At 40.0% G+C, this 15,252-nt stretch overlaps 1 protein-coding gene across 5 annotated transcripts in view; it reads left to right on the forward strand.

Moving 5' to 3' along the window:
• ppp1r12a (protein phosphatase 1, regulatory subunit 12A) overlaps positions 1-14,966 on the forward strand; it is a 55,374-nt gene extending 40,408 nt beyond the window's left edge. For 4 of the 5 annotated variants that reach the window (XM_046072055.1, XM_046072052.1, XM_046072056.1 and 1 more), the window contains 12 exons: positions 934-1,095; positions 2,992-3,082; positions 3,542-3,724; positions 3,830-3,998; positions 4,907-5,028; positions 5,201-5,266; positions 6,919-6,935; positions 7,045-7,162; positions 7,774-7,878; positions 7,985-8,032; positions 9,074-9,124; positions 14,505-14,966. In XM_046072055.1, the coding sequence (XP_045928011.1) occupies positions 934-1,095; positions 2,992-3,082; positions 3,542-3,724; positions 3,830-3,998; positions 4,907-5,028; positions 5,201-5,266; positions 6,919-6,935; positions 7,045-7,162; positions 7,774-7,878; positions 7,985-8,032; positions 9,074-9,124; positions 14,505-14,591 (1,219 nt within the window). In that variant the 3' untranslated portion in view covers positions 14,592-14,966. Of the gene's footprint in view, positions 1-933; positions 1,096-2,991; positions 3,083-3,541; positions 3,725-3,829; positions 3,999-4,906; positions 5,029-5,200; positions 5,267-6,918; positions 6,936-7,044; positions 7,163-7,773; positions 7,879-7,984; positions 8,033-8,228; positions 8,263-9,073; positions 9,125-14,504 lie in introns of all 5 variants that reach the window. The other variant, XM_046072053.1, reaches the window with a different exon arrangement.
• The last annotated feature ends 286 nt before the right edge of the window (positions 14,967-15,252 follow it).

Consider the following 15,252-nt stretch of genomic DNA (forward strand, 5'->3'; position numbering starts at 1 on the left):
CTTCAAGCAACATGGATTCTGTGCCTCTCCTCTCTTCCTCCAGACTCTGGGACCTTGATTTCCAAAGGAAATGCAAAATTTACTTTCATCAGAGAACATAACTTTGGACCACTCAGCAGCAGTCCAGTCCTTTTTGTCTTTAGCCCAGGCGAGACGCTTCTGACGCTGAAACCCATGTCTTGCATACGTCTGTGCGTGGTGGTTCTTGAAGCACTGACTCCAGCTGCAGTCCATTCTTTGTGAATCTCCCCCACATTTTTGAATGGGTTTTGTTTCACAATCCTCTCCAGGGTGCAGTTATCCCTATTGCTTGTACACGTTTTTCTACCACATCTTTTCCTTCCCTTCGCCTCTCTATTAATGTGCTTGGACACAGAGCTCTGAACAGCCAGCCTCTTTAGCAATGACCTTTTGTGTCTTGCCCTCCTTGTGCAAGGTGTCAATGGTCGTCTTTTGGACAGCTGTCAAGTCAGCAGTCTTCCCCATGATTGTGTAGCCTACAGAACTAGACTGAGAGACCATTTAAAGGTCTTTACAGGTGTTTTGAGTTAATTAGCTGATTAGAGTGTGGCACCAGGTGTCTTCAATATTGAACCTTTTCACAATATTCTAATTTTCTGGGATACTGATTTTGGGGTTTTCATTAGTTGTCAGTTATAATCATTAAAATTAAATGGAATGAACACTTGAAATATATCTGTGTCTGTGTGGAATGAATGTATACATTATACAAGTTTCACTTTTTGAATGGAGTTACTGAAATAAATCAACTTTTTGATGATATTCTAATTATATGACCAGCACCTTTACAGTGTCTGACCTCCAAAATGGCTGCCACCAGACTTCACATTTCAGTTTTATAATCAAAGCAGTTGAAATGCAGAATCTTTCAGGTTTAGCAGGTTTATTTATAAAATGCTGGTGTATAAACAGGTACTGGTCAGAGGAGAGTGCAGAGAGGGAGAAGGAGAAGGAGTCTGCTGCGGTCATCCCCACTATAAACACTGGCTCTACTACGACCACCGCATCTACCACTACCACTACCGCCATATCTACCACTGGCACTGGCACCGGCACCGGCTCTGAAAGACGCAGGTAACAAACACACAAGCACCTTTTCCCTACATACTTCATCCATATTTATCCTGTAATTAGGGCTGGGCAATAAAACAAAAATGATAATCATCGCAATATAATTTTCCTCTAACAATATAACAAATGTTCAATATATTGTCAATAAATGTTTGATGTGATTAATTTGAATTACGAATGAAATAGCACTTAATTTTTTGATTTAAAATATTTATTTTGTTGAGGAAAAAGAGACTCATTATTGTTTTGAGTGTTCTCACTCAGATTTGTGAAGTGATCCACTGTTTAACGTCAAGTGTTTGTCACATTCTGACCGTAAAGAAAAGTTTTTAACCACAAAATTAACCATCTAGTTTCTTCAACTTTCACTCAGGAGCAAAAATCAGCCTTTAAACTTTAATGATGATGACATTTATCATGATGATATTTAAATGATATGACATTTTTATATTGTGATAACAGTTTTGGCCTTATCGCCCAGCCCTACCTGTAATATGGGAAAATATGTCCATTTATTTCTTGTCTCACATTGTGAATTATTTTTATCCCTTAACATAAGAAAACATGCACACATTTCTTAGTCTGTGCAGATAATCTAAATATGTAATAATAAATTTACAGTGTAGCATTAAGATGGGATAATCTCATCTTGATGATTGGTGTTTTTTGTGATGCATTTTGTTTGATTACATTTCAGTCTGAGATGTTAATTGCTGTTTGGGTTTAGAGGAGACTTTCAGCGTCCCATGGCATTAGGTTTTTTGTTTGTCTTGACTAAAGTTAAAATTGCTGGGGAAAGAATTCGATACTTAAAATTTTGCTTTACTTAATGAATTTATTTATTTATTATATTTGTTCATGACATTCTCAATTTTGAATGGCTTGGATATTTTAACGAAACATTTACTCTAAACAGCTTCATGAAATATTGCCATGAACCTTAAAGGCTTCCATCAGTCAAACAGTAATGCGGATGTATTTCCTCTGTTTTGAGAACGGGGTGTGTGCGATCTTCAACTCTGTACACACAGTGTGGTGGGGGAGAGAGAGTTTGCCTGTGTCCATCTGTGAGAGAGAGTGTGTCACAAAGCATGTGTTTGCACGTGTGTTTGAGTGGGGTCGAGACCATATCTTCCTGTTTCACTGCTGAAATAAGCCACCTGTCGTGGTAGGAGTGGGGAAGTGCTGTTTCATAGCATGGACTGCTCCTGTGACTTTTCCTTATAAGGAATGTGGGCAGAAGCTGCACATTTTCCTCAAGGCCAAGGCTCCACTCTGAACTGAATTCATACCTCTGTGTGGCCAACAGAGGCATGCTACACACTGAGAGAAAGAACTAGAATAGCTCACTATTTTAATTTGCAAAGTCTGTTGCCTTTTGAGTGTGGTACTGCTATAGAAAAAGTTAAAACACATATTTTAATCCTATTTTACCACAGTAACTTAAAGTAGGTGTACGTTTTCAGCTTCATCTTAGGAAACTCGAACATTTTTCCAGGAATATCCTGCTTCACATACATCTTCATTAAAGGAAATCTTCTTTACCAACATATCTTGACATAGGTAGCTGCATCACATTCATACTATTCCACATATGTACACCTGGAGCTGTGATGTTACTGTACATTTAATATCCTCACTCTGCAGTATTTATTGTGAGAGGAAAGCATGATTTTGTCACTTTTCCAGCTAGTTAGTAAATTAGAGCAGCCATCCTTCTCATCGCCAGCCACCATACTGCCCAACACAATGACAATTACCACAACTATTTATGTAAGGAATGTCAACTGAAAAACGTGTCTTTACAAGTTCCACCATCCCAATAGTCATCTAATGCTAGAGCTTATTTTTGCTGTTGCTAAATAATTAACTGTATGAGTGTGTCTTTGTGCATGTCAGGTCATACCTGACGCCAGTGCGAGACGAGGAGTCAGAGTCCCAGAGGAAAGCTCGCTCCAGACAGGCTCGACAGTCAAGGAGGTCCACCCAGGTTAGTTAACCTGTATCACCTCTGATATGTTGACACTTACTTTATCCCCCCATCCCACCAAAAAAGTAACTGGTAAAACAATAATGTAGTCCCACATCAAAACAGAAGGTGACCTGTAGGTGCCCCTGGTTTGGATTACGATTTTATAGCCATAGTTTTTAAATGTTTTTTTCCTGGTTGAGACAGACGAATGTTTTGTGTGCATAGGTAGGACTTAACATCTAGGCCTGTCATTTTACATGAAGCAAAAATGCTGTTTGAGTAACTGGGAACTATTCGACCAAGACATGAAAATTTTACATTATAAGCGCCGATTGAACAGCTTTTCTTTTTTTTTTTTTAACTGTAAGCTAGATCTAATTTAATTAATGAGATTCTGGTTAGAAATGTTAAAATGTTATATAATCTCCTAGCAAGGAATTCAAATTCTAGGGATGATATATTACTCTCTGCTTCCAGGGTGTGACTCTAACTGACCTGCAAGAGGCTGAGAAAACGATCGGAAGGAGTCGTACCCCAAAGACCTGGGAGGAAGAGAAGGAGGAGAAAGAGAAGCAGGACAAGGAGAAGCAACAGGAGGAAAAGAAGGAGATGGAGACTAAGGAAGACGATTACCGGTCGAAGTATCGCAGCTTCGAAGAGGTAAATTTTATATCCAAGCTTTTACAATAACTTTCCCAAGACAGGTGATTGCATCTTTACTTGTAATCTTTACTTTGAATATTTAACTATCACTCTCCCTACCAGCGCTACCGGCCTTCATCTTCCTCCTCCGCCATTTCTACAGTCAGCACAGCCTCCACCCCGTCCTACTCTAGCACCACATTTTCCTCCAGTTCCAGCTCCCTCAACAGGCCCAACAGTCTGACGGGGATCACCTCCTCCTATAGCCGTTCCTCCAGGGATACGGAAAAAGGTCAGTGCCTTGTGCCGTTCCCATCCACTAAAGATTTTCATCTAAAATCTTGCCTGAAAATCTTTGCTTTTAGTCACTCAGTCTATGGCAGTTACAGTGGTGATAGCAATTAAAATATTTCATATACCAATCAATTTTAGATTGACTACATAGACGATATTGTTAAATCTGAGCCCGTCTTGATGCTCTTTTTTTTGTGTGCACTAGAGTAGGTGTGCTAAAGCTGCCAAAAAGCCAACAATGGGTAGCTTAACTATCATGAAATTGAAATAGCTTAAGCTGTCCCCTCTGATATAAAGCCAAATACAAAAGGGCACAGCATGTGGATGCATGTTGGTATCGGTCTTCACAGGTCCACATTCACATGGGCAAACTGCCACATGCTGATTAGGGGCATTGACACAGAAAGGGATTGGGTTGCGTTTTAAATTAAGTAGCTCTTCTCTTAACGAATAAATCCACAAAGCATGTCTGGGAAAATGGAAGGCAGCTTTATTCTGTTCAACTGAAGGAAGGAAACAGTGACCGCTTTGTTCTCCCACGACCAAAACCCTTCTTTTTTTTTCTCTCTCTCTCTGAACTTGAGCCAAGTCAAGTTGTTGTCCTGATTGTGCCTTGTGAAGTCAATTCAGTGCCTTGTTTAACCAGATTTATTCAGATTTAACAGGTTAAATCTTCTTTTCTTTTCTTTTTTTCACTTTGAATTCTTGTTAAGGACTACTGTATGGGCATTTGCACACTGTTGGTGTCAAAATCATAAGGGTCAAGCTGTGCTCTGGAGAAATACTGACCAGATGTCAAAAGCAGATGATTTACAGACATACAAAAGGAACAGTTGTTATGATAATTATTTTGATATCATGGCAGCAATATGTGGTTAACCTTTTGTTGTTCTCCTTGATGGACAGAAATGGACAAAAAGGAGGAGGAGAAGGAGGGAGAGGACAAGTCTCAGCCCCGCTCCATACGGGATCGCAGGCGGCCCCGCGAGAAGAGACGCTCCACTGGGGTCTCCTTCTGGACCCAAGATGTAAGAGACTTTCAGAGACCACTTCTTTCACAGTCATAAATATTCATAGTACTCTTCATGAGGGACAGGAGTTTGTAACACTTGCACAACTGTGAGTGTTCCTCTTTGATCATAGAGAGAGCCGTGAGTCGTGTATAACCCACCCATCTGCGTTTTTTTTTTTTTATTTCAGGGTGATGAAAATGACCCTGACCAGCTGTCCGACTCGGAGGAGGGCAGCACCAAAGGAGAGCCACAGGTAATTCAACACACACACCACAGACACACACACAGGGCAGACAGTAGATAAAACTGACTTTTAAGAAGGGCCCTCTAGCCTGACAGCCAAAACCAAGCTATTCCTCTTGCTTTTCTTGTGTGGCGGGACATCTGTGTGATTCTTGCCCTTCTGCGTTCATTCTCTATTCTGGTCCTTCCTCACGTCTCATCTCACGTAGCGAAGGCCAAGCAAGTCCAGTAGTCTTTGATATCCACTGCTCTGCCCCGTACAGCTATCATTTCCTCCCCTCCCACTTATCTATCTTCCTCACCGCCTGCAGCCTTTGAATTTTTATTGTTCCTCCCTCACATTTCCATCTTCTGGTGATTGTCTGGTTGCTAGTCTCACCCATAGATCAGTGGGTTTTAAAAACACACAGACGTACAAAGGAAAGGAAGTCTGGGTCACTGGGGTCAAAGCGCACACATGAATGAGATGGCGGAGAGTTTTTCCAATTTGGAGATGAGATTTAAAACAAAAAATGAGAACCTTTCAAATCGAATTAAATGTACTCATACTATTCATGGTACCACGGCTTAGGGCAGAAAGGACAGTGTTGCGAAAACATTTCTGGCTGGATGAACTTCCTGTTTGAATGGGTGTGTCTTTTGCAGCATAACGTAGAGAACAGACAGTAGTCGTTAACTTGAGCACAATCAGCAGGGAGATGAGAAAGGAATACACAGCTTCCAGCCATCACTTACAGTAGGCCAGTATAAAGGGTGGGTGGAGCAGCAACAGAGCACTAAGTAGGAAACAAGCAATTATCTCTGCCTTGCGATGGAAACACAGGAAAAAGTTTTGAGTCTCTTCCTTTCCACCCTGGCATGCTCAATTAAAAGCACCAAAATGATACTCAAAACCAAATTTGATTGGTAGAGTATTGTTTTTTTTTTTTTTTTTGTTGTTGTTTTTTTTAGCAGGCTCTTAAATACTTTACATTTGAATATCGTTGTTAGGTGAAATCATCAAGACTCAAGTTGTGAAACTCCAAACACACAACCATTGCTTTTATTATTCAGTCATGACGTGTCTGATTTGTAATCCATCCAGTCGTGCATTGAATGGTGTTGATCGTTTTCCTTGAAGTCTTTAGAACTTTTTCCCTCAGACTGTAGCATTGTTGTGTCTCCGCCCTCCATCCGCCTCAGGAAGCTGACTGCATTTTTAAAATAGCTGAGAGGCCGACCCTCCAAGCCTGACCTCCTATCTGATGTCTGGCCCCATTCTCAGGGCCTCTGCACAAGCACAGCAGGCCCAGAGACACAGTAGGGCCTTGAGGCACTGGCTGACATGGCAGCTGTTTAGGAATTAGTGTATATGTATGTAGTGCAGTGTTTGTGTGTAGGAGGCTGATTGCAAAGCAGGGAAGGTCAGGTGCGGGTGCATAGAGAGAGGGAGGCTGTAGAATCTGAAAGTGGAAGTTCTGTTTAAAATGAACAGCATGTCCCATCTTTTCCATTCACTCAGTTTTGTTTTGTATATGTAAGCTTATTACAAATGCACTTCACACTTTTCACTTTTCCTGAATATGCATGAGCGTAAGAGATTGAGACTGGCTGGCTGCTTTCACTTTCATTCAGTGCATTTCTCTTTGACATTAACATAGTTTCATTTTTGCTTTCCTACAGAGCGACAGATTGTCCAGGTATGTTTTACCCCTTCATATTGTGTTCTTTATCCTTTTTATATGTTATCTTTTATCTGTGTTGCCAAACAATCAGATTTTAACTGGACGCCTGTTATTACTGTTGTAGGAATGAGAGCACTTCATCCTTAGATCGCAATGACACTCTTTTTAGCCGTGGCTATGGTGAGAGTCGGAGGACATACTCAAGCCGACTGGATAGAGACGACACCACTGACTATAAGAAGGTATGTACTATAAATTAAACTCTATACTCCAGGTCATAGGATAACGGTTTTCCAGACAGCCACACTGCTGTTTCAGCTCGTTTGATGCCAGACTTCCAAAGAAACATTTTATATCTACTGTAATATATCTAATATTTATTCCCAGGGCTGACAGTTGACGCCTTTTGAATCTTGTACTCAGAAAACAGATTATTAACTCTGATATATGATAGAATCTATTTTAAATGACCATGATGACAAGGGAAAGTTATGACCTGCACCAAATATTGTTTTATTTTGATGTCACTGATTGATATTGTGCAGTGAGTCATGAGTACGCCTTAAAAACAAATAATCGAGTTAAATTGATAAATCCTCTTATAATTTGACTGTCAAAAAAGTACAGGCAGTAGAAAGTACCAGGTGATAGAAAAAGGTCTCAGGTCTATGGGGACAGTGCTGAGTGAAGTTTGGGTTTCCTACCTACCTATGTATGGGTTTTTACCAATTTTCACTGAAACAATTGCCACATTTTTGAGGGTGGGGGGAGCAAACTATTCTTTTTATATTCAGAATACCTTGGTGGTTTGTTGGTTACACTTCTTGACTGTTGAATACGTTTGTCCCTTCAGCTCTACGAGCAGATCTTAGCTGAGAACGAGAAGTTGAAGGCCCAGTTACGTGACACAGACCTGGAGCTGGCAGACTTGAAGCTACAACTAGAGAAGGCCACGCAGGTGCGCTGAACTCACACTGCTTCAACTGATCAGTATTGATAAGATAAATGGGATTCCTGATGAGTCTTCTAACTTATTTATACATTTTTTTCTTTTGTCATTGCAGAGGCAGGAACGCTATGCCGACCGATCACAGCTTGAGATGGAGAAAAGGGTAATGACAGAACTAGTTTAATAACTCCTTTGTTTAATAACACCATTAACTTTACTAAAAAGATATATAACTTCTGTTTCTCTCAAGTTTACCTCAAACTAAATATAGAACTCAGAAGTCCTTCTGTCAGTTATTTTGATTAATCTGACCCTCTTTAAGCATGTTGGTAACACTACCAATGGGTTTATGTCTGAAGGTAACAAGCAGACCCCAATATCATCTGGGTGGTGGTATGATCTTAACCTGATTATTTGTATCAGTCTACTGTCTGCTGCTGGCTATTGTGTCACACATGCCCTTGTAGCCGAGGTCAAAGGGACTTCCTCCCGCCTCGCCACCCAGAACACTGCCAACTTCTCTCTCACCTGTTTTTGAACCTCAGAGGCAGCGTGTGGTCACCTCTTTTCAAGACTGCTTATTTTGTTATTTTTGTGTGTGTTTTATGTGAGTCTGAGAAAGTGTTTATCTCTATTTATGCAGGAAGTAGAACAATTGTTGTAAAAATTTCTGTTGAAAGAACCTATGCATGCATTTTAAGTAATAATGCAGGCAGCTGTGTAGCCGTGAAACCATAACCCCCGCAGTTGTAGAATTCATGCATCATTTAAGACCATCCCCCATGTGCCATTTGTCTTCACAACCTTTTATAATACAAGAATGTCCCTTTTTTTTTCTTCTTCCAAAAAAAATACATTCTCAGCCCCCAGTTCATGAGTCATTCCATGAACTTACCATCCCACACAACCTCTAAGCATCTCCATCCCCATTTTTTGACTCATTCCTGCCTTTGGATATCCTCATATGTAAATTATGTATACATCACTGAATATGTAAGTCTGAACTGGCTGTTGCTTGCAGACGCCTCACAAGACATGCGTGTGTTCAAGTGTGTGTGCTATCGCTGCACCTTCACCTTCTTCCACACCTGATTTTATGCGTGTGTGTGTGGAGCCTGCACTGTGTGCCAAGAGTGTCTTCTGCTAAATGTCTGTCTGAAATGTGTGAGTCCTGAGTTAACCTGCCCCCCTCCCTCCCCCCCAGGAAAGAAGAGCTCTAGAAAGGAAGATTTCTGAGATGGAGGAGGAACTTAAGGTACCACCACACACAGTCACACACATGGCACATTATATTTTCTGTTCGTGTACAGCAGGGTTTAGATTTGATGAAGTCAAGATCACAGCTACTGTGTAGGTGATACTTGTGAATTCCAGCATAGTGCTTTCTATAGAAATCTGGGTCACTTTTTTGGGTTTAATAGGAGTGAGTCATCTCAAATGCCATGATGCTTAGAAGATAATATGGGTTTATTACAGCTTGGATCTTATTGTCATGATTTTGCCTTTACTCCAAGTTATGATACTGTACTGTACAAGGTCATTTCTAGGAGCTGGGAACACGACCATTAATGCAAGACAAATATGATATGGTTGATAAAGAAAATACTCCTTCCACAGTCACCAAATACATAATTTGGTGTTGCCAAATATAGATTTGAACCAAAAAATACACTATTCGCCCAAATATAAGATGACACCCCGCCCCCGTTCACACTAGCCCTGTTGTAGTAACAACAAGTAGGTGATACTACGGAGTACCCATCTGCCTTTTCTCTTGTAAAATTAACTTGAAAAACTTACATTAAAGCAGAATGTGCATAAATCCTACATTTGGGTAGCTAGTCTATCGGTCTCATACACACATGCACTATCTTGTCAGACTGTTGAATCAGTTATAATGATTTTCCTCTGACAGTTTTTTTTTTTTTTTTTTTTTTTTTTTTTGTCTGTTTCTGCAGTAAAGACATCATTGGAGACACTTGACTATTTTTCTCGTCAAAAATGTATTTCACAAGTTAAACTTGCCTAACTAAACACTTCTAAGGCTGTCAAACTCTTAAAATATTATAAACTGACTGACAGTTTTTCACAATTGCTAAGACATGTTTCTTGAAACCTTCACCCATATTCAACTTTAAACACAAAACCCAGTCTTTAAACTACATTCACACAGCCCCTGACTCTTTTGGCAAAATCAAACAGTTGCCTCAAAACCATGTGATCAAAATAAAACAATGTTTTCAAAACATAAACGCAGCCAGTCAATAGGTAAAACACTACAGAGCATTCTTTAGACAGCAAAAAATTGAGAACACACCGTCCAGGGCATGTAGTTACAGAAAAAATGTTTTTTGCGTAGAGGAAACACATTTTCCAATTTAAAAAGTATAGTAATCACAACTTAGTACAGTAAATATATAGTGTACTGTAAATACTACAAGTAATACAGTATTGAATATCTGTATATTCAAATACAGTACGCCCAAAGAACAAAGAAAACTATAAATGAAAAGCACATTACACTCTTTTGCAGTTGCACAACATTTCTGAGTCCATACAGTAAGAGACTTCATCCACATCACATGCAACTTTGTCTCTTGCCAAACAAAGGAGGAAAACCCTTGGAAGTACTGGATGCAGCTTGACTGTAACAACACTCCACACATGTCTCACCACAGGCCAGTTCCATTGCCCGTAAGAGATTTTCTGTAGTAAATGAGTTTCGGTCATAGACCTTCCACCATCAGGTAGAGAAAAATTCTTCTATTGGATTGAAGTAAGGGCTGTGGGTTGAAGGTAAACATTTGTGAATCACTGGTTGATGTTGAGCCACTTGCTTAGCACAACACCACAGTAAAAGTTGATATTGTCCCATAGACAGGATGTACTGCTGGCTGATGATCCTGCTGCTCACACTCAAACACAAAATTCCAAAGACCACCCAGAAAAATAAGGAGATGTTCAAGGTTGAATGACTGTCCCTTACTTATAGCTTGGTCAAAGTGTGACATTGCCGCTACGCTGGCCAGGGACTTGATCACATCATTAGAAACAATTAGAATTATGAGTTGTTGTGTCTAAAAGATGACAGCTGTGTTGTAGTTGTGTTTAACATTTGCCGCATGTATTTACCATTTTGCAACACAAGTGCATCACAGTGCAAAATGTGTTTTAGTGACTGAGAATGTGTTTAGAGTTTTGCAAAAAGAATGGATGGGATTTGCAAACAGTGTCTTAACTACCTGAACCTGTTAAGGGTTTGCCAAGAGAGTGACTAATTTGACAAATGGGTTTAGGCCACTGAGCATTTGGTTCAGAGAATGGGGTTTAGTGTTTTAGCAATTGTGAAAAACTGTAAGCAACTTATTAGACTAACAGCATTAAAGCAACAAATAAGCGTTGATGGGTCTTCAAAAACAGTGTCTATCTAAAGTTCAGTATATAAATATCTATTCCTTGAATGTAACACAACCTCTACTCTTGCACATGGAATATCCAACAATAAACCTCTGTTCACATGTTAGATTCCTTGTGTAACATGTACAAGTGCATCTCTTCTGTTCGGGGCACCACAAGTCAGCTGTCGCGATCTCATAACATATATAACTTTTATTGAAACGACCAATTGAATGTTAGTTTTCTTGAGAACTGATTGAAGTAGGAGAGAGAGGGGAAAAAACCTCTAAAATTCTAGAGAGTAAGTGTTGTTCTCATCACTGTGATAACAAAAGTGTGTTTATTTTTAGGTCATAGACAGCTGATCTTATCAGTGTCACTTTTCCATTCTATCTACAAGCATCATGCTGAACCGGAAAGCTCCTAATCATTCCTTCAGTTTCCAAAATCTGTCCCCATTTTCTAACAATCTTCCTTTTCTGTTTTCCCTCCTTCTTTCTCTCGACCCCTCTTCTCTATTAATTTATACTCTCCTATCTTTCATCAATCCTTACTCTCCCAATTTGTTTCTTGAAACACATTCCTCCTTTCCCTCTCTTGCTGTTCTTTCACTCTCTCCTTCCATCTCTGCCTCCTCCTTCCCTCTCTCTCTCTCTTTGCTCTCCTGTGTTGTGGTTGTTGTTTTCCCCCCCCTGCAGAACCTCCCCCAGGTAAAGCAGGTTCAGGCCCTGCGGCAGGTTAAAGAGCGGCTGCAGGCTGAGAACCGGGCCCTGGCCCGCGTGTTGGCAAAGCTCTCGCAGTCTGCCTGCAGCCAGCTGCCCACCGTCGACCTCTAAGCCAAGTCCGTCTGTCCACCACCATCTCCTCCTCTTCTTGTTCTTCTTCACCTTCCCCCTTTCTCCCAACCCCATTCTTCTCATGCTCCATTCGTGCTCTGCCCGCACCCATAGACAGGCAGGTGCCCAGCCGCCCAACCATCACTGGTTTTGTAAACTCCCCTTTCCACCCCACTCTGCCTCCCCAGAGCTTTTGGTTTTCAGATTGGGGAGGGTGTCTTTTTAGTCTTTACAACAGGACACTCTCCTTTTACAGTACTGATTAGTTCCATACCTTTCAGCTTGTGAAAACATCCTAAATATGTCAAAATAACACATTTTGAATTGGTGGAGACAAAGCTCTTAGGTGGGTTTGATTTAATACTATGTCTAAATTTACTCCAAAGCTGAATTATTAAGTACTGTAAAGGAGAGTGTCCTCTTTGTAGTGTTTAGTCGATGCTTCCATCAGAGGGAGCTCGGTAGTTCAGTTTGGCTTGTTCTGGCTTCTCTGCATGAAATGGCTTCGATGTTTTGGCATCAGATTTTTTTGGCCCAAATCTTCAGAGACTGAACCCTTTTTTTTTTTTTTTTTTTTTTGTTTCCCCCTCTTTACTCCCCAAATTTTTATTTGACAGATGGCATCAATCAATATTAAAGTCAGCTGCATGCACCAGAAGGTTTATTTGTACACAGGTTTAGCATTGTGCCTGAACAACATCAAATATGTTTAAACTAGCAGTTGATTTGTCATCTGTTATCAGCAAGTGATCATTTATTTTTTTTAAGGGGACTGAAATCTCTTGTTGGAGTGTCAGTGCTGTGTATCAACTGTGAAAACTGTAGAACACGATTTGTCCTCACCACCACAGCTTCTGTCCATTTTAAAGATTTAAACCTCACCAGGTTACATAGGTTATTGGTAGAATTAAAGACACACCTCTATACTGTTAGGAGAATTTTTAATAGCCATTATGCTTTTATTGGAGATATTCAAGTTTACAGTTTTGTTGAGCATTGTACAGCAATTCAGCAAATGTTAAACGGAAATTCAAGTTCACCAAATCATGTTACAATTGATGACTTAACACTGCAATCAGATCAATAAAATAATTCACCCATTATGGCTCCCTATAAACATCCAAAAAGAGAGTATTGTGTATGTTGTCTGCCTGTCAGACGTAATGAAGATTTACTTTTGATACTATGGAACCCGGCAGATGTCATGAATTACTTAAGTCATGCTCTTATGATCATTATTATTTGATCATTAATGTGCACAAATTAACAGAACATTAAATGATCATGTTGACATTTAAAAACATGCTAATTTCTCCTCCGAGTAATTAGTATAGTTTAACTTTAACATATGTTTAAGGGATTCCTAATGTTTTTAAAAAGCTAAAACTGAATTATATCCTAATTTCTCAGTCCAAATTCAAAAGAAAACTGCATTACAGTTGCAGTAGGCAATTCTTTTAAAAATAACTTTTTGTCATATTTGCTAAACCTGTCCCTAGATCCTGACAGTAGTACATGAAACCCATAATCTGTTCCTAACCTGATTTCACAATTACCGGTTTCATGCATTACTGTCAGGATATAGTGCCAGTTAAAGCAAATATGCAAATACAAAGTTATTTTAAAAAGATTTGGCTGCTGCTGCTTTAATTGCAAGGGGATCATTTACTTTAGCTTATCCGTGGCACAGCTTTTAATTTCTAGTTTGCACTGAGTTGGGCTACATAGTTGTGTACAATATGTGCACCTAACTAATAGCATCCAAAGCTGACTAGTAGTAGTATCCACTGTAGTATCACAACTGTGTAATGGGGCTAATGTAATAAATGCTAACCTAATTTTATTTATATGATGGAATGGATTAAGAATTTGTAGGAACCTGAAAGCCACAACACAGCTGCTAGCCTATTGATAAAACTGAGTAGCCATTACAACCATTTTTTTCCCAAGTGCATAACTTCCTTATTTGTACATAAAATCAAGATGAGTTACTTCTGACATCTGCCGGGCCCTGTAGGATATAATACAATGATCAAGATTTCACTTTTTTTTTTTTTTTGCACTAGATCAAATAAAAAAGTGGCTTTTTCGTCTGCTGTGTATTTTTGTGGCTGCCGGTGAGCAGCCGTTCAGATTATGCATGGCTTTTTCAGGATCTTTGGCCTTGTGGTGTGCCCGCTTTTACTTCTCTCTTTCTCCTGACAATGGAACAAGGACTTTTTTTTATTTTTTTTAAGGAGAAAGTAAAACATGAGAGATGCTGTGTGACTCCAAAGATTGCTTACACAGACTGCAATTAACAGTTTGTAAAACTGGCCTGACAGTGTATCTGTCGAGACTTGTCTAAGCCTTCTCTCTTTGTGTCTCTTCCTCCCTTCCCTCTTTCCTTTTATTCCCTTTCAGATGCTCCCAGACTTGAAAGCAGACAACCAGAGACTAAAGGACGAGAACGGAGCACTCATTCGAGTCATTAGCAAGCTTTCCAAGTAGAACAGACCCTCCCCGCCCCGTCTTCTGCACCCCCTAGTCCCCCATGGCAGTGACTAATGGAATTGCACATTTAGATATTAATTGCAACAGACATCAGAGACAAGACTCCTTCTTTCTTTTTTTTTCCTCCCCAACTCTGTCTCCCTTTTGCTCCTCCACCACTGCAGCATCTATCCATCCATCCATCCATCTGCCCCCTTGTGCCACCTCCTCGACTATAATCCACCCGATTGTGTGGCTGCTGTCCTGATAGAACCGCTGAGTTTACAGAGCAAAAGGAAAAAGGGTTGTGTGATCAGCATGTAAAAGCATTGTGGGCGGGGAAGCCTGAAAACTATTTAACCAATAAGCCTTAGTTGTACATAAAGAGAAAAAGGAAAAAAAACACTTGCATCGATCTCTTCTCTTCTCTCTGTCACTCTCTCTCGGCTATCACTGAAGAACAGATATTATCCAACACCTGATTTTATTTGTGCCACAATCTCTGATGTAATTTTCTTTTTGTTTCCTCTCCCTGTGTAAGTGTTGTGTGCTGTGCAATTTCCTCCTCCCTTGCTCTTAAATCCTTCAAAGTGCCACTTCTGCCCCATATCAGCTCCTTGTGGCCTCCCCTAATTTTTCCTGGTGTTTTTTTTTTTTTTTTTTTTTTCCCCCTCCCTAC

Source organism: Micropterus dolomieu, linkage group LG16, assembly GCF_021292245.1.
Source record: "Micropterus dolomieu isolate WLL.071019.BEF.003 ecotype Adirondacks linkage group LG16, ASM2129224v1, whole genome shotgun sequence".
NCBI classification, from domain to species: Eukaryota; Metazoa; Chordata; class Actinopteri; order Centrarchiformes; family Centrarchidae; genus Micropterus; species Micropterus dolomieu.